This window comes from Ictidomys tridecemlineatus, chromosome 5 (genome assembly GCF_052094955.1).
Source record: "Ictidomys tridecemlineatus isolate mIctTri1 chromosome 5, mIctTri1.hap1, whole genome shotgun sequence".
In the NCBI taxonomy this organism is placed as follows: domain Eukaryota; kingdom Metazoa; phylum Chordata; class Mammalia; order Rodentia; family Sciuridae; genus Ictidomys; species Ictidomys tridecemlineatus.
The window spans coordinates 39,571,506-39,590,324 of record NC_135481.1 but is presented as its reverse complement, the minus strand read 5'-3'; the positions used below and the strand labels follow the sequence as shown (position 1 = coordinate 39,590,324).

General features: G+C 44.9%; 1 protein-coding gene and 1 long non-coding RNA gene across 2 annotated transcripts; one reads left to right on the top strand and one right to left on the bottom strand.

The window, feature by feature from the left end:
• Window positions 1-101: 101 nt before the first annotated feature.
• On the bottom strand, window positions 102-4,158 carry LOC144377763 (uncharacterized). The gene is made up of 2 exons (XR_013438832.1): window positions 3,965-4,158; window positions 102-382 (listed from the first exon to the last, which is right to left on the bottom strand). It is a non-coding gene; the product is annotated as an uncharacterized LOC144377763 (long non-coding RNA).
• Window positions 4,159-4,200: 42 nt separating this feature from the next.
• Window positions 4,201-18,023, top strand: Ivd (isovaleryl-CoA dehydrogenase). The gene is made up of 12 exons (XM_078049811.1): window positions 4,201-4,353; window positions 5,866-5,955; window positions 6,134-6,185; window positions 9,385-9,554; window positions 10,751-10,844; window positions 11,023-11,159; window positions 12,571-12,667; window positions 14,356-14,449; window positions 14,958-15,039; window positions 15,622-15,726; window positions 15,828-15,900; window positions 17,067-18,023. The coding sequence occupies exons 1-12, from the start codon at window positions 4,201-4,203 to the stop codon at window positions 17,198-17,200; spliced, it is 1,281 nt and encodes a 426-aa protein (XP_077905937.1). The 3' UTR covers window positions 17,201-18,023.
• The last annotated feature ends 796 nt before the right edge of the window (window positions 18,024-18,819 follow it).

The following is an 18,819-nucleotide window of genomic DNA, read 5'->3' as shown; positions in this document are numbered from 1 at the left end:
CTACTATTGAGCTATATCCCCAGTCTCTGGTTCCTTAGTTGTGTTTTGTTGTTGTTGTTTTAGTTCTTGTCCCTGATGCCACTCTAATAATGAAGACAAGGTTTTGAGAAGGAAAAAGAAGTTTTATTGCTTTGCTAGCAAAGGAGAAACAGTGAACTCTTGTCCCAGAGGCAGTGGGCTTTTAAAGAGGTGATGGATACAAAGGCTACACTCCAAATGTGCCCTGTCAGGAGTCATTCATTCATTTGTAGCTTTGAGAGAGAGGCATTTCTTGCATCTACAGGTGCCAACCCTGAAGTCTGGATGCCTTCATTCTTGTGGTCTCTGGGCTGGAGGACAGATAACTGGGCTTGGAATGGAAGAAAGTTAAATCTTGCTTCCCCTGTGGTTAGGGAGAGGAGGAGGAGAAAGAGGAGGAGAAGGAGGAGAGAGAAGAAAAAAAATTTCAGTTTTAAATGAAATCATAGTAGCAGAGCAGCAAGAGTTCTATTCAAACATTCAAAGTGGACCAGTTATACTTTTTTTTTTTGTAGTACTAAAGATTGAACCCTGTACCTTGTACTCACACATGCTAGCAATATTCTACCACTGAGCTACACTCCCAGCCCTTTTATAATATTTTATTTTGAGACAAGGTCTCATTAAATTGCTCAGGCTGGCCTCAAACTTGAGACTCTCCTGCCTCATTTTTCCAAGTAACTAGGTTTACAGGTGTTTGCCACCAAGCCCAGCTTAAAAAGTTTTTGTTTTGGTTTTTGTTTTGGTACCAGGGATTTCACCTAGGGACACTTAGCCACTGAACCACATCCCCAATCCTTTTTTATTTTTATTTATTTATTTTGGTACTAGGGATTGAACTCAGGGGCACTCAAACACTGAGCCACATTCCTGGCCCTATTTTGTATTTTATTTAGAGACAGGGTCTCACTGAGTTGCTTAGTGTCTCATCATTGCTGAGGTTGGCTTTGAACTCACAATCCTCCTGCCTCAGCCTCCTGAGCCACTGGGTTTACAGGCATGTACCATCTGCCCAGCTCCTTTTTATTTTTTATTTTGAGATAGGGTCTCACTAAGTTGCTTAGGGCTTTTCTAAATTGCTGAGGCTGGTCTCAAACTTGCAATCCTCCTGCCTCAGCCTCCTTAGTTGCATCTTAATTCTTTTTTGGGGGGGTGGGTGGGCGGGGATTGAGCCCAGGGGCACTTAACTACCGAGCCACATCCCCAACCTTTTTATATTTTATTTTGAGACACGGTCTTGCTAAGTTGCTTAGAACCTCACTAAACTGCTGAGATTGGCTTTGAACTTGCGATTCTCCTGCCTCAGCCTCCTGAGTTGCTGAGATTACAGATGTGTACCACTGAACCTGGCTGTGCCTTATTTCTTAAACAAAAGAAGTAACATTAAAATAGCCTGAGGTTGGGCTGGGGCTGTAACTCAGTGGTAGAGCACTTGTCTAGCACAGGTGAGGCACTGGGTTCAATCCTCAGCACCACATAAAAATAAGTAAATAAAGGTTAAAAAAATGTAAAAACAATTTTTTAAAAAAATAGCCTGGGGGCTGGGGAATTAGCTCATTCAGTAGAGTGCTTGCCTCACATGCACAAGGCCCTAGGTTCAACCCCAATACCACCAAAAAAAAAAAAATAGTCTAAGGTTAGTTAATCAATTATTTCCCTACAGGTCTGTTTCCCTGTCCCAACCTTCTAAGAAAATAACTAAAATACCCAATCTGCTTTTTATTTCTGGATTTTTCAAGCCTTTTTCTGATAATGAAACCAATTTCTCTGGCTCTACCATTAGAACACATATTCTATTTTATGGGATGAAACAGTGCCCAATTATAGAACAGGTTCTTGATTGCTCCTGCTGTCATCTGAGGATATCAGACTCTTGCCTCTTCACTCTTCCAAAGCAGCCTCTGCCAGCAATTCTCCAGAAGCCTTCTGTCTTGGACTGGGGTAGCACCATTGCTTCATCCTCTTGGACTGCACAGGTACTGGTTCTTCCAGCTCTCCAGCCTGCAGACAGCCATTGTGGACTATCCATCTGTAAACCAACCTAATAAATCCCCTTTTTATAATTATGCTTCCTGTTGATTTTGTTCTCATAGGAGAATCCTGACTTATAAAGTCTTAAATAAAATTTCCCTTCTCTAAGTGCTTGTCTTGGTCACAGAAACAAAAAAGCTAACTAAAACAAATCTTGTCTGATATGATCACCAGAACACCCAAAGCCACAACCAGAAACAGACTGAAAGTCAAAACCAGAAGTTATCTTCACACTGTGTGCAGCTTTTCCCACCCAAGATTTTCATAGTAAGACTCCTTTTCTCAAAATAAGATTCTAGCACCCCTTGTAATAAGATTTTTGTTTATGCTTCCTTCTTGCACTTGACAGGATAATACATGACCAGAATTTCACAAGCAATAACTTCTGTGGCTCACTTAACTGTGTTAACTATGTGTCAAACTCAAATATTTATAGGCCCTAAGAGATCTTTTAGTCTAGCTAGTACATGACTTTAGCAACATCCCTGCTGTAACTGTTCAAATTGTGCTAGTGTTTTTTTTAATACTTTTAGTTGTAGATAACACAATACCTTTATTTTATTTATTTATATTTATGTGGTGCTGAGGATCGAACCCAGTGCCTCACACATAGCCAGGTATGGTGCTATATGTCTGTAATACCTCTACTCTGGAAGCTGAGACAGGAGGATCACAAATTCAAGACTAGCCTGGGTAATGTCATGAAACCCTGTCTTGAAAAATAAAAATAAAAAGGCCTGAGAATGGGGATGCAGTTCAGTGGTAGAGTTTCCCTAGGTTCAATGCCCCCCTCCACACACACAGAAAAGCTACCAATACGCTTAGCTTTATAATCATAACCTTTATACACATACTCCCTGAGCTCTCTAGCATTAAGGACAAACTTAAAACATCTAAATGATTAATTTCAATCAGAATTTGAAAAAAGGAGATGCAATGCTGTGTGATTGCTCATTTTGGTCATTGACATCTCACTATGAAGTCCCAGAATGAAGGGTAAGTTTGAAGTGGGGAAACGGAAGTGGGAGAAGTGGGAGAAGTCAGGTGTGGTAAAAATGACTAAAAATGATAACAATGTGCTAAGTAATAGGCTGAATAATTGAGTATGCAACCTTATTTATTTTCTGTGCTGGGGAATGAACCCAGGGCGTCATGCATATTAAGCACATGCTTTATCCCTGAACTACACTCCCAGCCCAAGAATGCAATCTCTTATTCTTCATAATAGCTTGGAAGTTGGTGGTATTGTTTTTATTTTACAGATGATTAGAGACTGAAAAGATCCAAGAAAATTGCCCAAAGTCCCACAGCTAGGTAACCGGACTGTAAAGCCCCATTCCTGAACTAAGGGTGCTACACCACCTGAGATGAGCTGTTTAAGAGCATTGATCCAACACGTAGGAGGAAAAGCTGCAAAAGGGGAAAGAGGATAAGAGGCTGAAATTCCTTCCTTCCCACTCTTTACCCTCCCACCGGCATTGAAAAAAAAAAAAATCCTGACTGACGTTCTTACAGCACATTCATTATGTAATTTGGAGGAAACAGGAATCAAAAGCAACAAATCCTGATATATAAGAAAGCAAATTTTACCGAGCTAACGTGCACACTAGAACATGCGCTACTTTTAAAATCTTAACTATCCCAGATTTGCTTGACCAATTTATTCCCAAATATTGAGTATTTGGGAAGTTTTCTGTTTTAATGCTTTGCTTTCCCACAGAGATTTCCTGCAGTTAGGGGTTGCTATTTCAACGCAAGGAGACCAACTCAAAAGAAAAGGTAATTTCCTTGCTCTTCTACCCGCCTCCCCTAACACACCACACACACACACACACACACACACACACACACACACACACACACACACACACACACACACACACACACACACACACACACACACACACACACTAACCCAGGGAGAACGCTAGCAACAGATCCCTCTTGCTCACTCGAGGGGCGGTGGAGGGCTGGCCACAGAATGTCGCGGCTCATTGGCCACCAAAGGAGAGCGCGGCCTTCAGCGGGCGGGTGAGGGTGATTGGCTGCTGGAGACCCACCCCCTCGCCGATTGGATGGGGCGGTGAAGCCCGATTGGTAGAGCCGGAAGAGATTCTTCAGTTGCAGTTCTGGATCTCGGTTCTGGAAGAGATGGCGACTGCGACTCGGCTGCTGGGACGGCAAGTGCGGAGCTGGAGGCTGCGGCCGCAGCTGTCGCCCCTGGCCGGCCTCGTTTCCCAGCGCGCCCATTCGCTGTTGCCTGTGGACGATGTGATCAACGGGCTAAGCGAAGAGCAGAAGCAGGTAGGGAGACAGACTCCCTTCCCGGCTGCAAGGCCTTCGGTTTAGCACCCGCTCAGCAGCGGCTTGTGCTCTTTGGACGATGAGAACGTCACTTGGGAGCGAGGTCGGGAAACTGGCCGTCTCCTTTTGGGCCCGGTCCTTTAGTCTCATCTTCACCTCTGTGGAGAGAAGGTTTGAGACAGCAAAGCAGGGCAGCCAGAGGGATGTAAAGGAAGAAAGCTCCTGGGAGAATGGTGGTGTTTTGGTGGATTGACTGGGACTACCGCTTGTGGCAAAAGGGTCCTGCATCTCCATGTAGTTCCTGGTTGATCATCATAATCACCAGGGATTCTCTTGGTATCAACAAGGCATTTTGAAGTGCCGGTGAGGTTTGCTATCATTTTTCAGCTTATTAGATCCAAAGCACAAATAAAGAACTAAAAAAAAAAAAAATGTGATTACAAATGGGACTAGACCAGAGCCTTTCTTGCAGGTAGAAAGCTATGATCACTTGGAGGTAGATGGAGTGCAAGGGAATGCGATTCTCCAAGGGCCCTAGGTGTTTTAGGGCTTCTCTGAAGACTTCAGTCCTAGGTGTTAAACCTTTCTACCAAGAGGAATTTCTGATTCCTTTCAGTAATCTCTTTTGGCCAAAGGCTCAGGGGCAGTAAAAAGCCTGACACAAGCCAAGAACTGAAGTGGGTATGGCTGGAGCACAGTGAGTGGGGGATAGAAAAGTATTGGGGAAGGTTGGAAGGCCAGCTGGTACAGTTTATGCAGGACCTGTAGGCCTAGGAAAGGAGCCTGTGCTTTATTCTGAGTGTAATGCAAAGGCATGGAATGATTTTATGTAGGGGAGTAGCATTTTTTTTTATCTTCAATCTGGGTGCAGTAGTGCATATTGTAAATCCCAGCAGCTCTGAAGGTTGAGGCAGGAGGATCATAAGCTCAAAGGCAGCCTTAGCAACTTAGCAAGCTCCTGTCTCAAAATAAAATATAAAAAAGGGTTGGGGATGTGGCTCAGTGGTTATACATCTGCAATACTTGGGAGGCTGAGGTAGGTAGATCACTTGAACCCAGAAGTTCAAGGCCAGTGTGGACAACATAGCAAACCCAGTCTCAGAAATAAATTAAAAAGCCCAGGTATGGTGGTACATGCCTGTAATCCCAGCTAACGCCTGGGGGTGTAACTCAAGTGACAAAGTGCTTGCCTAGCATGTGCAAAGCCCAATGTTTGACCTCCAGTACCAAACACATACATACACAAAAAATAATAGCATAAATAAAGTGAAAAGTAAGATAATAAAAACTAAAAATCATCTTCAAGCTATCTAAACTGAGGATCTTAAGAAAAAGTTGAAGATCATCTCTGAGGAAACAGTAACTAGTGAGGCTTCTAAGTTTCAATCTAATGCTATTTGGTGAGGTTACTTGTGGCTTGGCTCTCAGAATGTGCTCTCAGTACTGGAGATGCTGCTTTCAATGCAATAATATTTTAGTTTCAGTTGTATCTGTCCGCTTTCCTCCCTCTAGCTTCGACAGACCATGGCTAAGTTCCTTCAGGAGCATCTGGCTCCCAAGGCCCAGGAAATTGATCATAGCAACGAGTTCAAGAACCTGCGAGTGAGTCAGAAGGTTGGGACGGGGGCATTTGGGAGCTAGGCTGAGTTGCACTGCTGCCTGGAAGGGCTCACACCATCTCTTGGTAAAAAGAAGCCTCGCTAAGAAGCATTTGGTCTTATTGCAGCCACAGGTAGCTGGCTGCCTTCTCACAATTCCCTCTACTCCCTTCTGTTGATAGGAGTTTTGGAAACAGCTGGGGAGCCTGGGAGTATTGGGCATCACAGTCCCTGGTAAGTATAGCTTCTTTTCCTAAAAATAACTTTCCTTGTGTGCGTACTTACACAATTCCCAAAGGAAGGAGGAAGGAAGGGAAAGATTGTGCCCAAAGACACCGACAACATTTTTTTTTTTCCAAAATTCTGTGGGTCAGCTGGGTATGGTGGTGCGCACCTGTAATCCCAGCAGGAGGCTGAGGCAGGAGGATCACAAGTTCAAAGCCAGCCTCAGCAAAAGCCATGCAACTCAGTGAGACCCTGTCTCTAAATAAAATACAAAATAGAGGTGAGGATGCGGCTCAGTGGTTGAGTGCCCCTGAGTTAAATCCCTGGTACACCCAAATAAAAATTCTCTAGGTCAAACAGTTGTCCTAGAGTATCTATTTTACTATCATAATTTCTAAGTTCTGTTCAAAGAATTGCTTCTAGACAGGAACAGTCAGGGCAGGTATATCCCTATAAGGACTGCCTGAGTCTTATCCCTGGAAATCATTGGGATGAGAGGGATGTCTGTTTGGGCCTTCAGGTAAAGTGGCCAGAGGATATGTTTAATAGGTTCTCTATGGTCTGCCCATTGCCCACTGTGGGTCTTACTACTTGTTTTTATGGGTAGAGGACATGGAGCTGGTGGCCTCTGGTTCAAGTATTGGCTTCTAAGGAGAGTCCAGCCTGGCTTTCTGTGCCCTATAAAGAACTGAGCCTTTGACCACCTCAACCAAGCCTGGAGAGCCCACCATACTCAGGCCTATATTTACTGTGGATATGAGAGTAAGGGTGGAACACGATATATTCAACTTTTTCTTCTCATTAGTCCCTAAACAATAAAGAATAGCAACTATTTATATAATGAGTAATATATATATAATAAGTAAATATATAATAAGTAATCTAGAGATGATTTAAAGGATATGGGAGGATGTGCTTCAGTTTTATGCAATATGACAACATTTTACATAAGATACTTAAACATCCTTGGATTTGGGTATCTATGACAGGTCCTGAACCAATGCCCTGATATCGAGGGTCAACTGTATATTTCACCTTGTCTCCTCTTCAGTACTCAGAGTAGGTTAATTCCTTGATTTTGAGCTGATTATAGAAAGTTAGATATTTACAACATGGTCAGGACACGATGGTGCACACCTGAACCCAGCGGCTCAGGAGTCTGAGGCAGGAGGGTTGCAAGTTGAAAACTGGCTTCAGCAACTTAATGAGGCCCTAAGTGACTTAGTGAGAGACCCTGTCTCTAAATAGAATATAAAAAGGCTGGGAATGTGGCTCAGTGGTTAAGTACCCCTGGGTTCAATTCCCGGTAACAAATAAATAAAGTTACAACATGAATAATGATAAAATGAAACCATTTAAAGATTTAGATCATCTTAATGTAAAATAACTGGGGGGGGAAGGTTGCTAGGGGCTTCTAAACCAGAATCTTCCATTATAATTTATGAACCCTACTCACCTACTCCAAGAATTTGTGAATCAGAATATGTTTAAAGGAAAAAAGAGGCAATTAGAAACCATGAGCTGGGGGTGTAGCTCAGTGGTAGAGTGTGTGTTTAACATTTATGAGGCCCTGGGCTTGATCCCTGGGACCACATTTAAAAGGAAAGAAAGGACAGGCACGATGGCTGACTCTTATAATCGCAGAGACTGAGACAGGAGGATCATAAAAAAGTCTAGAGAAATAGCTCAGTGATGAAGTACCCCTGGGTTCAATCCCCATTACCAAAAAAAGAGAGAAGGAAAGAAAGAAAAAAAAGAATGGCTGGGTTTGTGGCTCATTAGTAGAGCACTCGCTTAGCATGTATGAGGCACCGGGTTCAAACTATCCTCAGCACCACATAAAAATAAATGAACAAAATAGAAGTATTCTTTAAAAAATCATAAAAGAAAGAAATCAGATAAAATCCTTTGTGGGGAAGTATTTCTTTATTTATTTATATTACCAGAGATTGAACCCAGTGAATCCAATGGCACTCTACCACTGAGATTTATTCACAGCCCTTTTCAATTTTTTATTTTAAAACAGGGTCTCACTAAGTTGCCAAGGCTGATTTTGAATTTGCTATCCTCTTACCTCAGCATCTGACTCAGGCATGCACTACCACGCCCACCTTCAAGGGAAAACTTTTAAAAGAAAGCCAGGGGGCTGGGGTTGTGGGCTCAGCGGTAGAGCTCTTGCCTAGCATGCATGAGGCTCTGGGTTCAATCCCCAGCACCACATTAAAAAAAACTAAATAAACAAAAGAAAGCTATTGTGTCCATATATAACTAAAAATATTAAAAAAGAAAAGAAAAGAAAAGAAAAGGCTAGGGCTGGGGCTATAGGTCAATGGTACAGCACTTACTAGCCTGCATAAGGCTCTGGGGTTCAATGCCCAGCCCCACAAAATTTAAAAATCCCCATATGAGTCCTGGTTCCTACATGATAGTCCTGGTGGCTGTTTCTAACGTCCCCTTCCTTTTTGCTTTCCTTCATGGAGTTGTGATCAGACCAAGCTTTCCCTAGAGCCTTTCCCTGGTTTCCTAGTCATAGTGAACATGTGCGCAGAGCTTTGCCAGGCTTTACCTAAACAGTGGGATAGAGGATAGTACTAGATGATCTTGCCTCTTTGATTTGGGATTTTCTATCAAAGACAAACATCATTTTTATGGAGAGTTCTGAAATGTCCTGCTAGTATCTCTTCTGCTCTTTGCCATACAGCTTACCTCTAGAGTTCCTCTCAGGCTCTGGCTGTCCTGGCTGTTACCAGTCCTACTTCTTTGGATCCAAAGCCATACCATTAAATATTACTTTCTTGAGGCTGTTAAACAGACAGACTTGGATTTATATCTGGTTTTGGTGCTTTAGACACACAGTCTTGTTCTCATTTTTGTGTTCATCAGACTGGCTCTCTTTCTTTCTTCATCTGCCTCTGTCTTTCTGTAACTTTTGTAATAGTGGGTGCTTGGGGTTTTTGCTTGTCTCCACGTAAGTGTCTGAAATAAAAACAGATTTGGCAATGATTGACTTCTGAACTTCAGCTCAGCCATCCAGCAACTGCAAACTGAATAGGTTCTGTGAGTCCTTGATATCAACCTGATAACATTGTTAGGGGAACTTAGAATAGGTGCTACAAGTGCGTCTCTTTTCTGCCAATTAATTTAAAATTCTGTCAATATCAATTTTATCTGACTGCCTTTCTACTCTCCTGCACTGTCCCTCTCGCAGTTCAGTATGGTGGCTCTGGCTTGGGCTACCTGGAACATGTGCTGGTGATGGAGGAGATATCCCGAGCTTCTGGAGCAGTGGGTCTCAGCTATGGTGCCCACTCCAACCTGTGCATCAACCAGATTGTGCGCAATGGGAATGAGACCCAGAAGGAGAAATACCTCCCCAAAGTAAGGAAATGGGAATGAAGAAAGCCATGCTGCAACTACCCACAGCAAGGGGCTCTTTTCCATTGGTAGGGGCCAATCAGACTTGGTTTCTGTACTTTGCTGCCACAAATACAGTTAGGAAGGATCCCATGGTTGTTTTAAAACATTTGAGTCAAAAATTGAAAATAGGGCTAGATACAGTGGTGCACACCTATAATCCCAGCGACCTGGGGGATTGAGGTAGGAGAATTGTGAGTTCAAAGCCAGCCTCGGCAACTTATTGAGCCACTTAGCAACTCATCGAGATCCTGTCTCTAAATAAAATATAAAAAAATAAAAAATATATATTATTTTATATATATTAAATATATATAAAAATGAAAAATATATAATATATATTATAAAAAATATAAAAATGAAAATAGGGCCAGAATTCCTGATTGGATAAAAGACAGCATTTGAGGGGCTGGGGTTGTGGCTCAATGGTAGAGCACTCACCTGGCACATGTAAGGCACTGGGTTCGATTCTCAGCACCACATAAAAAAATAAATAAAATAAAGGTATTGTATCCATCTACAACTATATCTATATATCTATATATCTCTTTGTGTGTGGGGGTGGGTGTGTACATATATCAGCATTTGAAGAACACTTTAAGAAACAGAAAACCAGTATCATGGTGGCATATGCCTGTGGTACCAGCTGCACAGGAGGTAGAGGCAGGAGGCTTGTTTGAACCCAGGCATTTGAGATCAGCCTTGGCAAAATGGTGAGACCCCCATCTCAGAGAGAGAGAGAGAGAAAAAAAACTGCTGTAGTGCACACTTGCAATCCAGCTACTGGGGAAGCTGAGACTGAAGCAGAAGGATGGCAAGTTTGAGGCCAGCCTGGACAGCATAATGAGACCTTGTCTCAAAATTAAAATACAAAGGGCTGAGGATGTTGCTCGGTGGTAAAGCATTTGCTGAACATGCACAAGGCCCTGGGTTCCACCCCAAGCACTGCAGAAAAAGAAAAGACTGAAATAAGGAAGAAAGGGAAGTAGAAGAAACACTTTTAGTTTTATGGATATTGAGCTTCCCTTCTAGGACTTTACCAATACCCTGCTCTGAAAAAGCAGTTTGAAAGGGCATAATGTGAACAGGAAGAGGCAGATCAGTGAGCTGTTATAGGTTGCTTCTGAAGTCATAACAAGGCCTATTGGTTTTCCTTGCAGCTGATCAGCGGTGAGTACATTGGAGCCCTGGCCATGAGTGAGCCCAATGCTGGCTCTGATGTTGTCTCCATGAAGCTAAAGGCAGAAAAGAAAGGTGAGATTATTCTCAATTATGGAGCTTAAATGCGCAGAGGGACAAACCTTACCAGAATGAGGGAGCAAGAGCTGGGAGTGGCTCCAGAATTATTTTGCAACTGCTCATTAGTTCTGTGGACTGACAAGATAAGAAATGCCAAGCCAGCCTAAGCAAGAAGGTAATATCCTGCCCTTAGGAGATTACTACATCCTGAATGGCAACAAGTTCTGGATCACCAATGGCCCCGATGCTGATGTTCTCATTGTCTACGCCAAGACAGATCTAACTGCTGTGCCAGCTTCTCGGGGCATCACAGCCTTCATTGTGGAGAAGGTGAGGGTGGTGAGTGCGTAGTTGGGGAGGCTTTAGTCTCTCGACAGTGGTGCCAGAGGCTGCTTCCTTCAGCTGATCATGTATGCTCTGCTTCCAGGGGTGGGGGGAGACAGAGAGGAAACTGAAGGAGACTGACAGGAGGGTGGCCAAAAAGTCGAGTCCAGGGAGGATGGGGCAAGTCTGAAAACAGTGAAGCCATGCACAGAGCCTGACCATACAAAGAGGTTCAGGAAGAGGAAGACTGAAAGGAGGCCACTAGATCTGACAGTCAGGATGTCCTTGGTGAGCTGGGCAAGAACAGTAGGGGAGGCTGAGGTATAGCTGGGAATACAAGTGGAGAAGATTTCACCTCCACAGTCTTGACACAGAAGCAAAATGGAGTTAGATCAGGAGCATGAATTAAAACTTCGGTGTTTGGCTTTGGTTTTAAAAATGAGGGTCTGGGGCTGGGGTTGTCGCTCAGTGGTAGAGGGCTTGCCTAGCATGTGTGAGGCTCTGGGTTCAATTCTCAGCATACAAAATAACTAAATAAAATAAAGATCCATCAACAACTAAAAACAAAGAACAACAACAAAAAAAAGGGATGACTGGTATGTAGCTCAAAGTGGGGAGATTGACCAAAATTTTTAGTAAGGAAAAGGGACAATTGGAGAGGCAGAAATTGAAGTGTGGGGTAAGTGAGCAAAACACAATGGCTTGTTGGGTAGAAGGAAGGATGGGTTACAGGTGATGAGGGATGAACCATCTGCATGATAACTGTAGGAAGCCAGGTGCATGTGGGGCACCTGTAAGGGCTGGAGATCACAGCTGTGGGGGAGATGGTAGAAAATTTAACAAATGAGACTTGCAAACGTTTACAGTAGCCCTCATAGGGAAAGAGGGAAAGTAGCTATTAGAATTAGAGCGAATAGGGCCTGGCAAAGATTGGAAACCTCCAGGTTGTAAAATACCCTCTCATGAGCCAGGAGAGGAGTGGAGGGGGCTGACACATGCTTCCTTTCTAGGACTTTACCAATACTGGGCACTTGCCAGTACCTACGCAGCTGAGTAGTTGAGGTCAAAGCACACAGCTGAGTGCATTCATCCCAGGTGGAACTCCCTTAGGGCAAAATAGCAAAAGAACAAAGGAATTGAGTGGGCTATTGAGAGTACCTTGGGGAAGGGACCACAGCCAGAGAGAGTCCGGAGGGTTCAGGACTGAACATTTCACCAGGAAAGAACTTCTCCCATGAGAACATAGCTGGCAACAGTAGAGACTGGGAACAGGGTAGGGTGTCAGGATGTAACAGTCGAACATGAGTGGGGTGCTGGTATGCCAGGCAGGTACAGGGACCTGATGTTAAGTGAGTCTTCCCTTTACCAGCCCCCTTGTGCCAATTTTAACCAGAGCCTTCTCTTGTTTCCTGTAAAGGGTATGCCTGGCTTTAGCACCTCCAAGAAATTGGACAAGCTGGGCATGAGGGGTTCTAACACCTGTGAGCTCATCTTTGAAGACTGTAAGGTTCCTGGTAAGTGTCTCTGAGACTGAGGGAACCCCTGTCCTGACCCCCTCACAAGTTGATCTGGCTGTTCCCAAGCTGAGAAAGCCCATCCCTTGGCTAGAGAGACTCACCATTATTAGCTCCTCGATGACATGCAGTTAGACTGCGGGCCTGGGGCTGCTGGACAGCTGTCCCTCCTGGCCACGTCCCCTGCAGCTGTATGCCTAACTGGCTGAGGTGAAAGGAGGTGCTTCCTCTGTGGATAACACATTCTGCCTGGGTTTTGTATCCAGTAGCTGAAAGAGAAAGATAAGACATCCCCTAGCCTGCTGTTGTCCTTCAGATGTCCTGTACATTTGCCTGGATAACCTGTGTGAGTTACTTATTAAAAATGCTAATAAAGAATTGCTGGGCATGGCGGCGCACTCCTGTAATCCCAGCAACTTAAAAGGTTGAGACAGGAGGATCACAAGTTCAAAGTCAGCCTCAGCAATGGCAAGGTGCTAAGCAATTTAGTGAGACCCTGTCTCTAATAAAATACAAAATTAGGCTGAGGATGTGGCTCAGTGGTTGAGCACCCCTGAGTTCAATCCCTGGAACCCCGTCCCCACCAAAAAAAAAAAAAAGCCAACTAAATAAACTGTTGGAAGCCAGATTCAATGAAGAGGAAGTGATTTGGTTTCAGTAGGAGTATTTTCTCCCCTGAGCCGCAGCTGAAAATGTGACACCATACATCACTCAGGGAGAACCAGCACCTCTATCCTGTGCTGATAGGACCAAAGGCATAGATCTGCTCAACAATTAGGGTGTCTCTGGGCCTCAGCCACAAACTATCCCTCTCCCCCAAAATCTGCTATCCCAGAAAAGTATGATGTGGTTAGAAGGAGCATCTAGGGAGAGGGATTTATGCTGATCCTTCTTTGTGCAGAAGAAAAAAATTCAGCCAGGTATCTATAATCTAGCAACTAGGGAACTGAAGCAGGAGGATCACAAGTTTGAGACCAGCCTTAGCAGCTTAGTGAGGCCCTAAGCAACTTACCAAGACCCTGATTCAAACTAAAAAATAAAAAGGGCTGAGGATGTGACTCAGTGGTAAAGCACCCCTGGGTTCAATCCCTGCTACAAAAAAAAAAAAAAAAAAAAAAAATTCAGTCAGCATTAAAGGCAGCTCATTGGTGTCAAATTTCTATATTCAGTTTCCTGCCTGCTAGTCCCAAGGCTATCCATAGCTCTAGCTTACCTGAAGGACAAGGCTTAGCAGCTTCTTTCACTAGCACTGAATGGTCCATCTCCTGGACAAAGCAGCTTTCATGGACCCAATGCAAGGAGGTGACACTAGACTAGAGCAGACAAGCTGGGAGAGAGAAATTCTCTGGTTCCTATATAGGTACAGGTGTGGGAAGAACCAGGCAGAGGTAGGTGACTTGTAGACAGACCAATTAACTTCTTTCCCATCCAAGTGGGTCCAGAGACAGAAGGGAAACAGCCAATAACTCAAGGCTTTGTGTCCAGTGGATGGTGTGGGGATCCTAGAAGCTCAACTTCTGACTGGAAATGGTAAATCCAGTCCTTTTCTCTCACCTGGAACCTTAGTTGAACCTCAAGGAACATATTTTAGTGCCTTGTGTGAGAGCATGTTATCAACCTCGTACCCTTTATGAAAGTTAAAAAGCTGTAGACAGCCCTCTCCCTCTGACCAGCATTTATCCTGGCAGCTGCCAACATCCTGGGTCATGAGAGCAAGGGTGTCTACGTCCTGATGAGTGGGCTGGACCTGGAGCGCCTGGTGCTAGCTGGCGGGCCCCTGGGGTAAGTATGAGGCTCCTGGGGACCTGCGCTCTTTTAGCCTCTGGTGGCAGATGGAACAATCCTAAGCAGCAGCAGCCTTCCCGCAGGGGGGCCAAAGGGAGCTGATTCCTGGCTCCTGCAATCTCTCTTAGAGACAATAAGAACTTACTCCTCCTGCATTCAGTTTTTTCACACGGAAGGAAAATGTCATTAGGTGGATAGATGGAGGCCTGAGGAGCAACTCTGCTTAGGTGGTGTGGATATGAAATGAGAGGCCCTGGCTCTGGTGCCTGTCTACTGCAAAGATGCAGCCACTCCCACCTCTGGCTTTAGAGGAGGGGCACAAGGGCTGTATAGTTGGTGCTGTAACTGCCTCTGGATGACAAGAGCTTCTCAAGCTCTTATCTGGGGTTCCAGATCCTTATCTTGCCAAGCTTTCCTTAGGGCCTTTCCCTCTGTCATTCTGCCACTCCTCTTGGCAGGGTGGGACCATGAGACACCTCCACAGTGTCTTTCTCCTTTCTGGCAGGCTCATGCAGGCAGTCCTTGATCACACTATTCCCTACCTGCACGTAAGGGAAGCCTTTGGCCAGAAAATTGGCCACTTCCAGGTGAGTGGAATATTTTGCTGAAATGTACTTTTATTGGGTTCATTTTTTCTGTGATGAATGAGGAAGCAGACCATGCCCTGTGGGATGTTGACTATCATCTAGCAAAATGAGCTTGAATGCCTGGAATCCGGGCTGCTTTAGCATGCAGCCTGACTTCAGAAATTTTTAGTAAATTTAACACATTCTCCCATCCATTTCTTTTGGAGATGAATGAACTTGAGACTTCATGCAACTGGAGGGTGAAGCTTGCAGGTGGTGGGGAGCTTGGGAAAAGGGAGGGCATTTCTAGTCTGCCCTTCTGGTTTAAAGAAGCTGTGGGAGGTTGATGAAGGTTGTGGCTGGCAGTGTCTGGGGAACAGTGCCTTTCAGACATAGCAAGGGCCATTTCAGGGTACAATGTCCAAGAGCAGCTCTCTTACCTCCCATATCTACTTCCATTTCTGTCATTCTAGAGAAGTCCCATCTCTTCTCTGTGCCTTTGCTTCCTCACTCCTGCTGTCAGGTTGCCATTGAGGCTGATCTGCTTTTGATGACTAGAAAGAGTGTCCCAGCATGTTGACAATGACCTCTCTTTGTGCTCAGTTGATGCAGGGGAAGATGGCAGACATGTATACCCGCCTCATGGCATGTCGGCAGTATGTCTACAACGTTGCCAAGGCCTGTGATGAGGGCCATTGCACTGCCAAGGTGAGGGACAGCTCCTGAGCAGGGAGTAAGCAATGGGTCATCTGCTAGGACTGGCTCCTGCATGCCTAGCAGGGCCCTGCTGACAGAACCTCCTCCCACAGGACTGTGCTGGTGTGATTCTTTACGCAGCTGAGTGCGCCACACAGGTAGCCCTGGATGGCATTCAGTGTTTCGGTGAGTGGTCCCCACCACCCCCTCCTGCCTAGCCTGGTGCCAACTGGAAAGATTTCCTCTCCACTTCCCACTTCGTGCTTAAGCTAGCCACAATTGAGCTACCACCTCCTGGCTCTGCCCCCTTTAGGAGGAGTGGAAAAGTAGATGAGAAAGTGCTAGAGACCACAAGTTGCTACTGCCTTCAACAGTGCCCCCTCTCAACCACCCCCCTGCTCTCGTGGATACTAGAAAATGGGAAGAGAGATGCTTCAGGTGGAACATCCTCATTTCAGAATTGCCCCCAGATTGAGGGCATAGTCTTGAGCCTCATGGCTTCGGTTTGAATCCCAGCTCAGCTGTGCCAGTCTCTTCTTGCCCACTCCCATTCTTTTTTGGGGGTGGGGGGATACTAGGGGTTGAACCCAGAGCCTCTTAACCATTGAGCCACATCTCAATCCTTTTTTATATTTTATTTAGAGACAGGGTCTTGCTGAGTTGTTTAGGCCCTCACTAAGTTGCTGAGGCTGGCTTTGAACTCTAGATCCTCCTGCCTCAGCCTCCTGAGCCCCTGGGATTACAGGCATGGGCCTACTCTTGTCTCCATTTTGCCATGTCTGCCAGTGATTCTCCATTTTCTTTGCCTGGTGCCATCAGCACTCTGAGTGGCCTTCCAGCTCTATCCCTTTGCCCACCCTGCTACCACCAAGGTACTCTCCAAGCCCTCCCCTCTCACTACCTTTTGCTGCTTCTCTTTAATCAGACCCTCCCATAGCTTGTTTCCCTATACAGTCTGCCCTCAATATTCATGGATTCCAACCAAATTCAGATAGAAAATATTCAGAAAAAAAATATTGCTTCTATATTAAGCATAGACTTCTTGCTGTTATTCCATAAATAATGCAGTATAACAACCATCTAAATGGCATTTATATTTCATTAGATAGTGTAAGTAACATAGAGATGATTTAAAATATATGGGAGAATATGCTTAGGTTATATGAAAATACTTTGTCATTTTGTACAAAGGACTTGAGCATCAATAATTTTGGTAGCCATAAGAAGTCCAGAAACCAATCCCCACAGATACTGAGGGATGACTGCACTTGGCCTTCTGTTTGATTTCCTTGCTTTGCTACACTGCCCATTGCTTCTGTTGTCCTTTCTTCTCTTCTCAAACCCTGTTGCAGGTGGCAATGGCTATATAAATGACTTTCCCATGGGCCGCTTTCTTCGAGATGCTAAGCTGTATGAGATCGGGGCTGGGACCAGTGAGGTGAGACGGTTGGTCATTGGCAGAGCCTTCAACGCAGATTTCCACTAGCCCCAAGATCCACCACCCCTTTCTCCCAGCACCTAGAGGCCTTTCTTTGGAAGCAGAGACATGGTAGCCTCCTGGCTGCCCGAAGCAGGCCCTGCTGCTCCACTTCCCTTCTGGCTACAGCCCTCAAGCCTCTGCTGGATGGGAAGTCTTCTACACTGGCTGCCAAGCACTGTGGGCTAACCAGCCAGGAAAAGCCTAACATGGAATCAGCAGGAAGCATATTATCTTTTCTGAGAGCTTTAGGAGGGCTTTGACTCTGTGCCCTTGCTCTCTGCTCTTCAACTTCAAAGCCTGATGCTCCCACCTCCTGAAGTGGCCTGGAGATATGTAGGTACCCACCCCTTCTTTTAGGTGAGCTTGTGGCAGGGAGCCCTCTCTGTTCAAGTACAGCAGAATCATTGCCCCCTTCATTTACTCAAACTTGTTGGTCTCTTTTCTGGGGAAAAAGAAAAGCCAAAAATCCATCCTTGTTTGCTGGCTTCTTGAATCATCAGCTCCCAATCATTTGGGAACACCTGTGCTACAGAGTCTGCCTGGGGAACAAAAGAGAATTGTGGAGAATTAGCTCTTGCTGGCCCCTTTGGCAGCATCTCTGAGCTGTTCTGTGCTGCTCTGTCACAGCGACCAGTGAGATCTGGTAAAGTAACCTTCCTCATCTACTGGGCAGCAGGTGCAGGACTTGCCTATCCAAGCAGGCCTGGGTTGCCTGGCTCAACTCCAGCAGGGATTGCCTGTATACATTTCTTGAGACACCCTATGGCTAATTTGGTTACAACTGCACAGTGGCTGCTGCCATTTTGTATTAAACATATTGTGAAACAAACCCATCTGCTCCTAAATGGTGTTTTGGAGGAAAAACAATCTACTGCTCCTGACTTCTTTCTGGATACAGCACATGTCCTTGGAGAATGGATGACCCAAGTCCTATTCCTTCCCTCCAACCTGCTCCCAGTGATTTGGTTTTGTGTGTGTGCACGTGTATGTTTGTTTTGTTTGTGATGCTAGGGATTGAACCCATGCAAGGCAAGTGCTCTACCACTAAGCTACTACCCCAACACTTCAGTGACTTTTTTTTTTTTTAAAGAAAGGAGGGACCCCAGAGTAGTAGGATCTTGGAACTGTACCTTATAAATTTCCGAAAATCATCCTTGAGGTATTTTGTATTGGGGTTTGTTTGTTTGTTTTGTTTTTAAGATCAAGATAATTTAACTTTTTCAAGGTCAGAACTAGAGCTAAGATCCAGATTGCCAGCAGCAACAATGGGAGTGTTCTGAGAATTCCAGCCTGGGGCCCTACTACACTACTCAGCATCCTGGATGGAACCTGGTCTGAGAGGAATAGGTCTATGTTATTCTACCCCCTCTAAGTTCCCAAAAGAGGAACTGATTTTCTTGGCCCCCAGCCTGGCAGCACCTGTCCCTGGTATTTGGTTCTAACCTCCAGAAAAGTGCTGCTTCCAGCCTGGGGCTTGAGAGTGGGTCTAGCAACCCCAGTCTAATCTTATCTTGAGGGGAAAATCCAGGGCTTGTGGCTGTCCCTTAACTTCTGTGTCCTGTATTGATGAATTTAGCTAAAATGGTTAATGGTCATATAAAAACAGGTAGCTATAATAACAAGCC

Bases quoted from the DNA above. Each gene is read 5' to 3' on its own strand.
- Ivd (XM_078049811.1), top strand. From the start codon at position 4,201: ATGGCGACTGCGACTCGGCTGCTGGGACGGCAAGTGCGGAGCTGGAGG. The intron at 9,555-10,750 runs GTAAGGAAATGG...TTTTCCTTGCAG, and splicing joins AGGAGAAATACCTCCCCAAA to CTGATCAGCGGTGAGTACAT. The intron at 15,040-15,621 runs GTGAGTGGAATA...CTTTGTGCTCAG, and splicing joins AGAAAATTGGCCACTTCCAG to TTGATGCAGGGGAAGATGGC.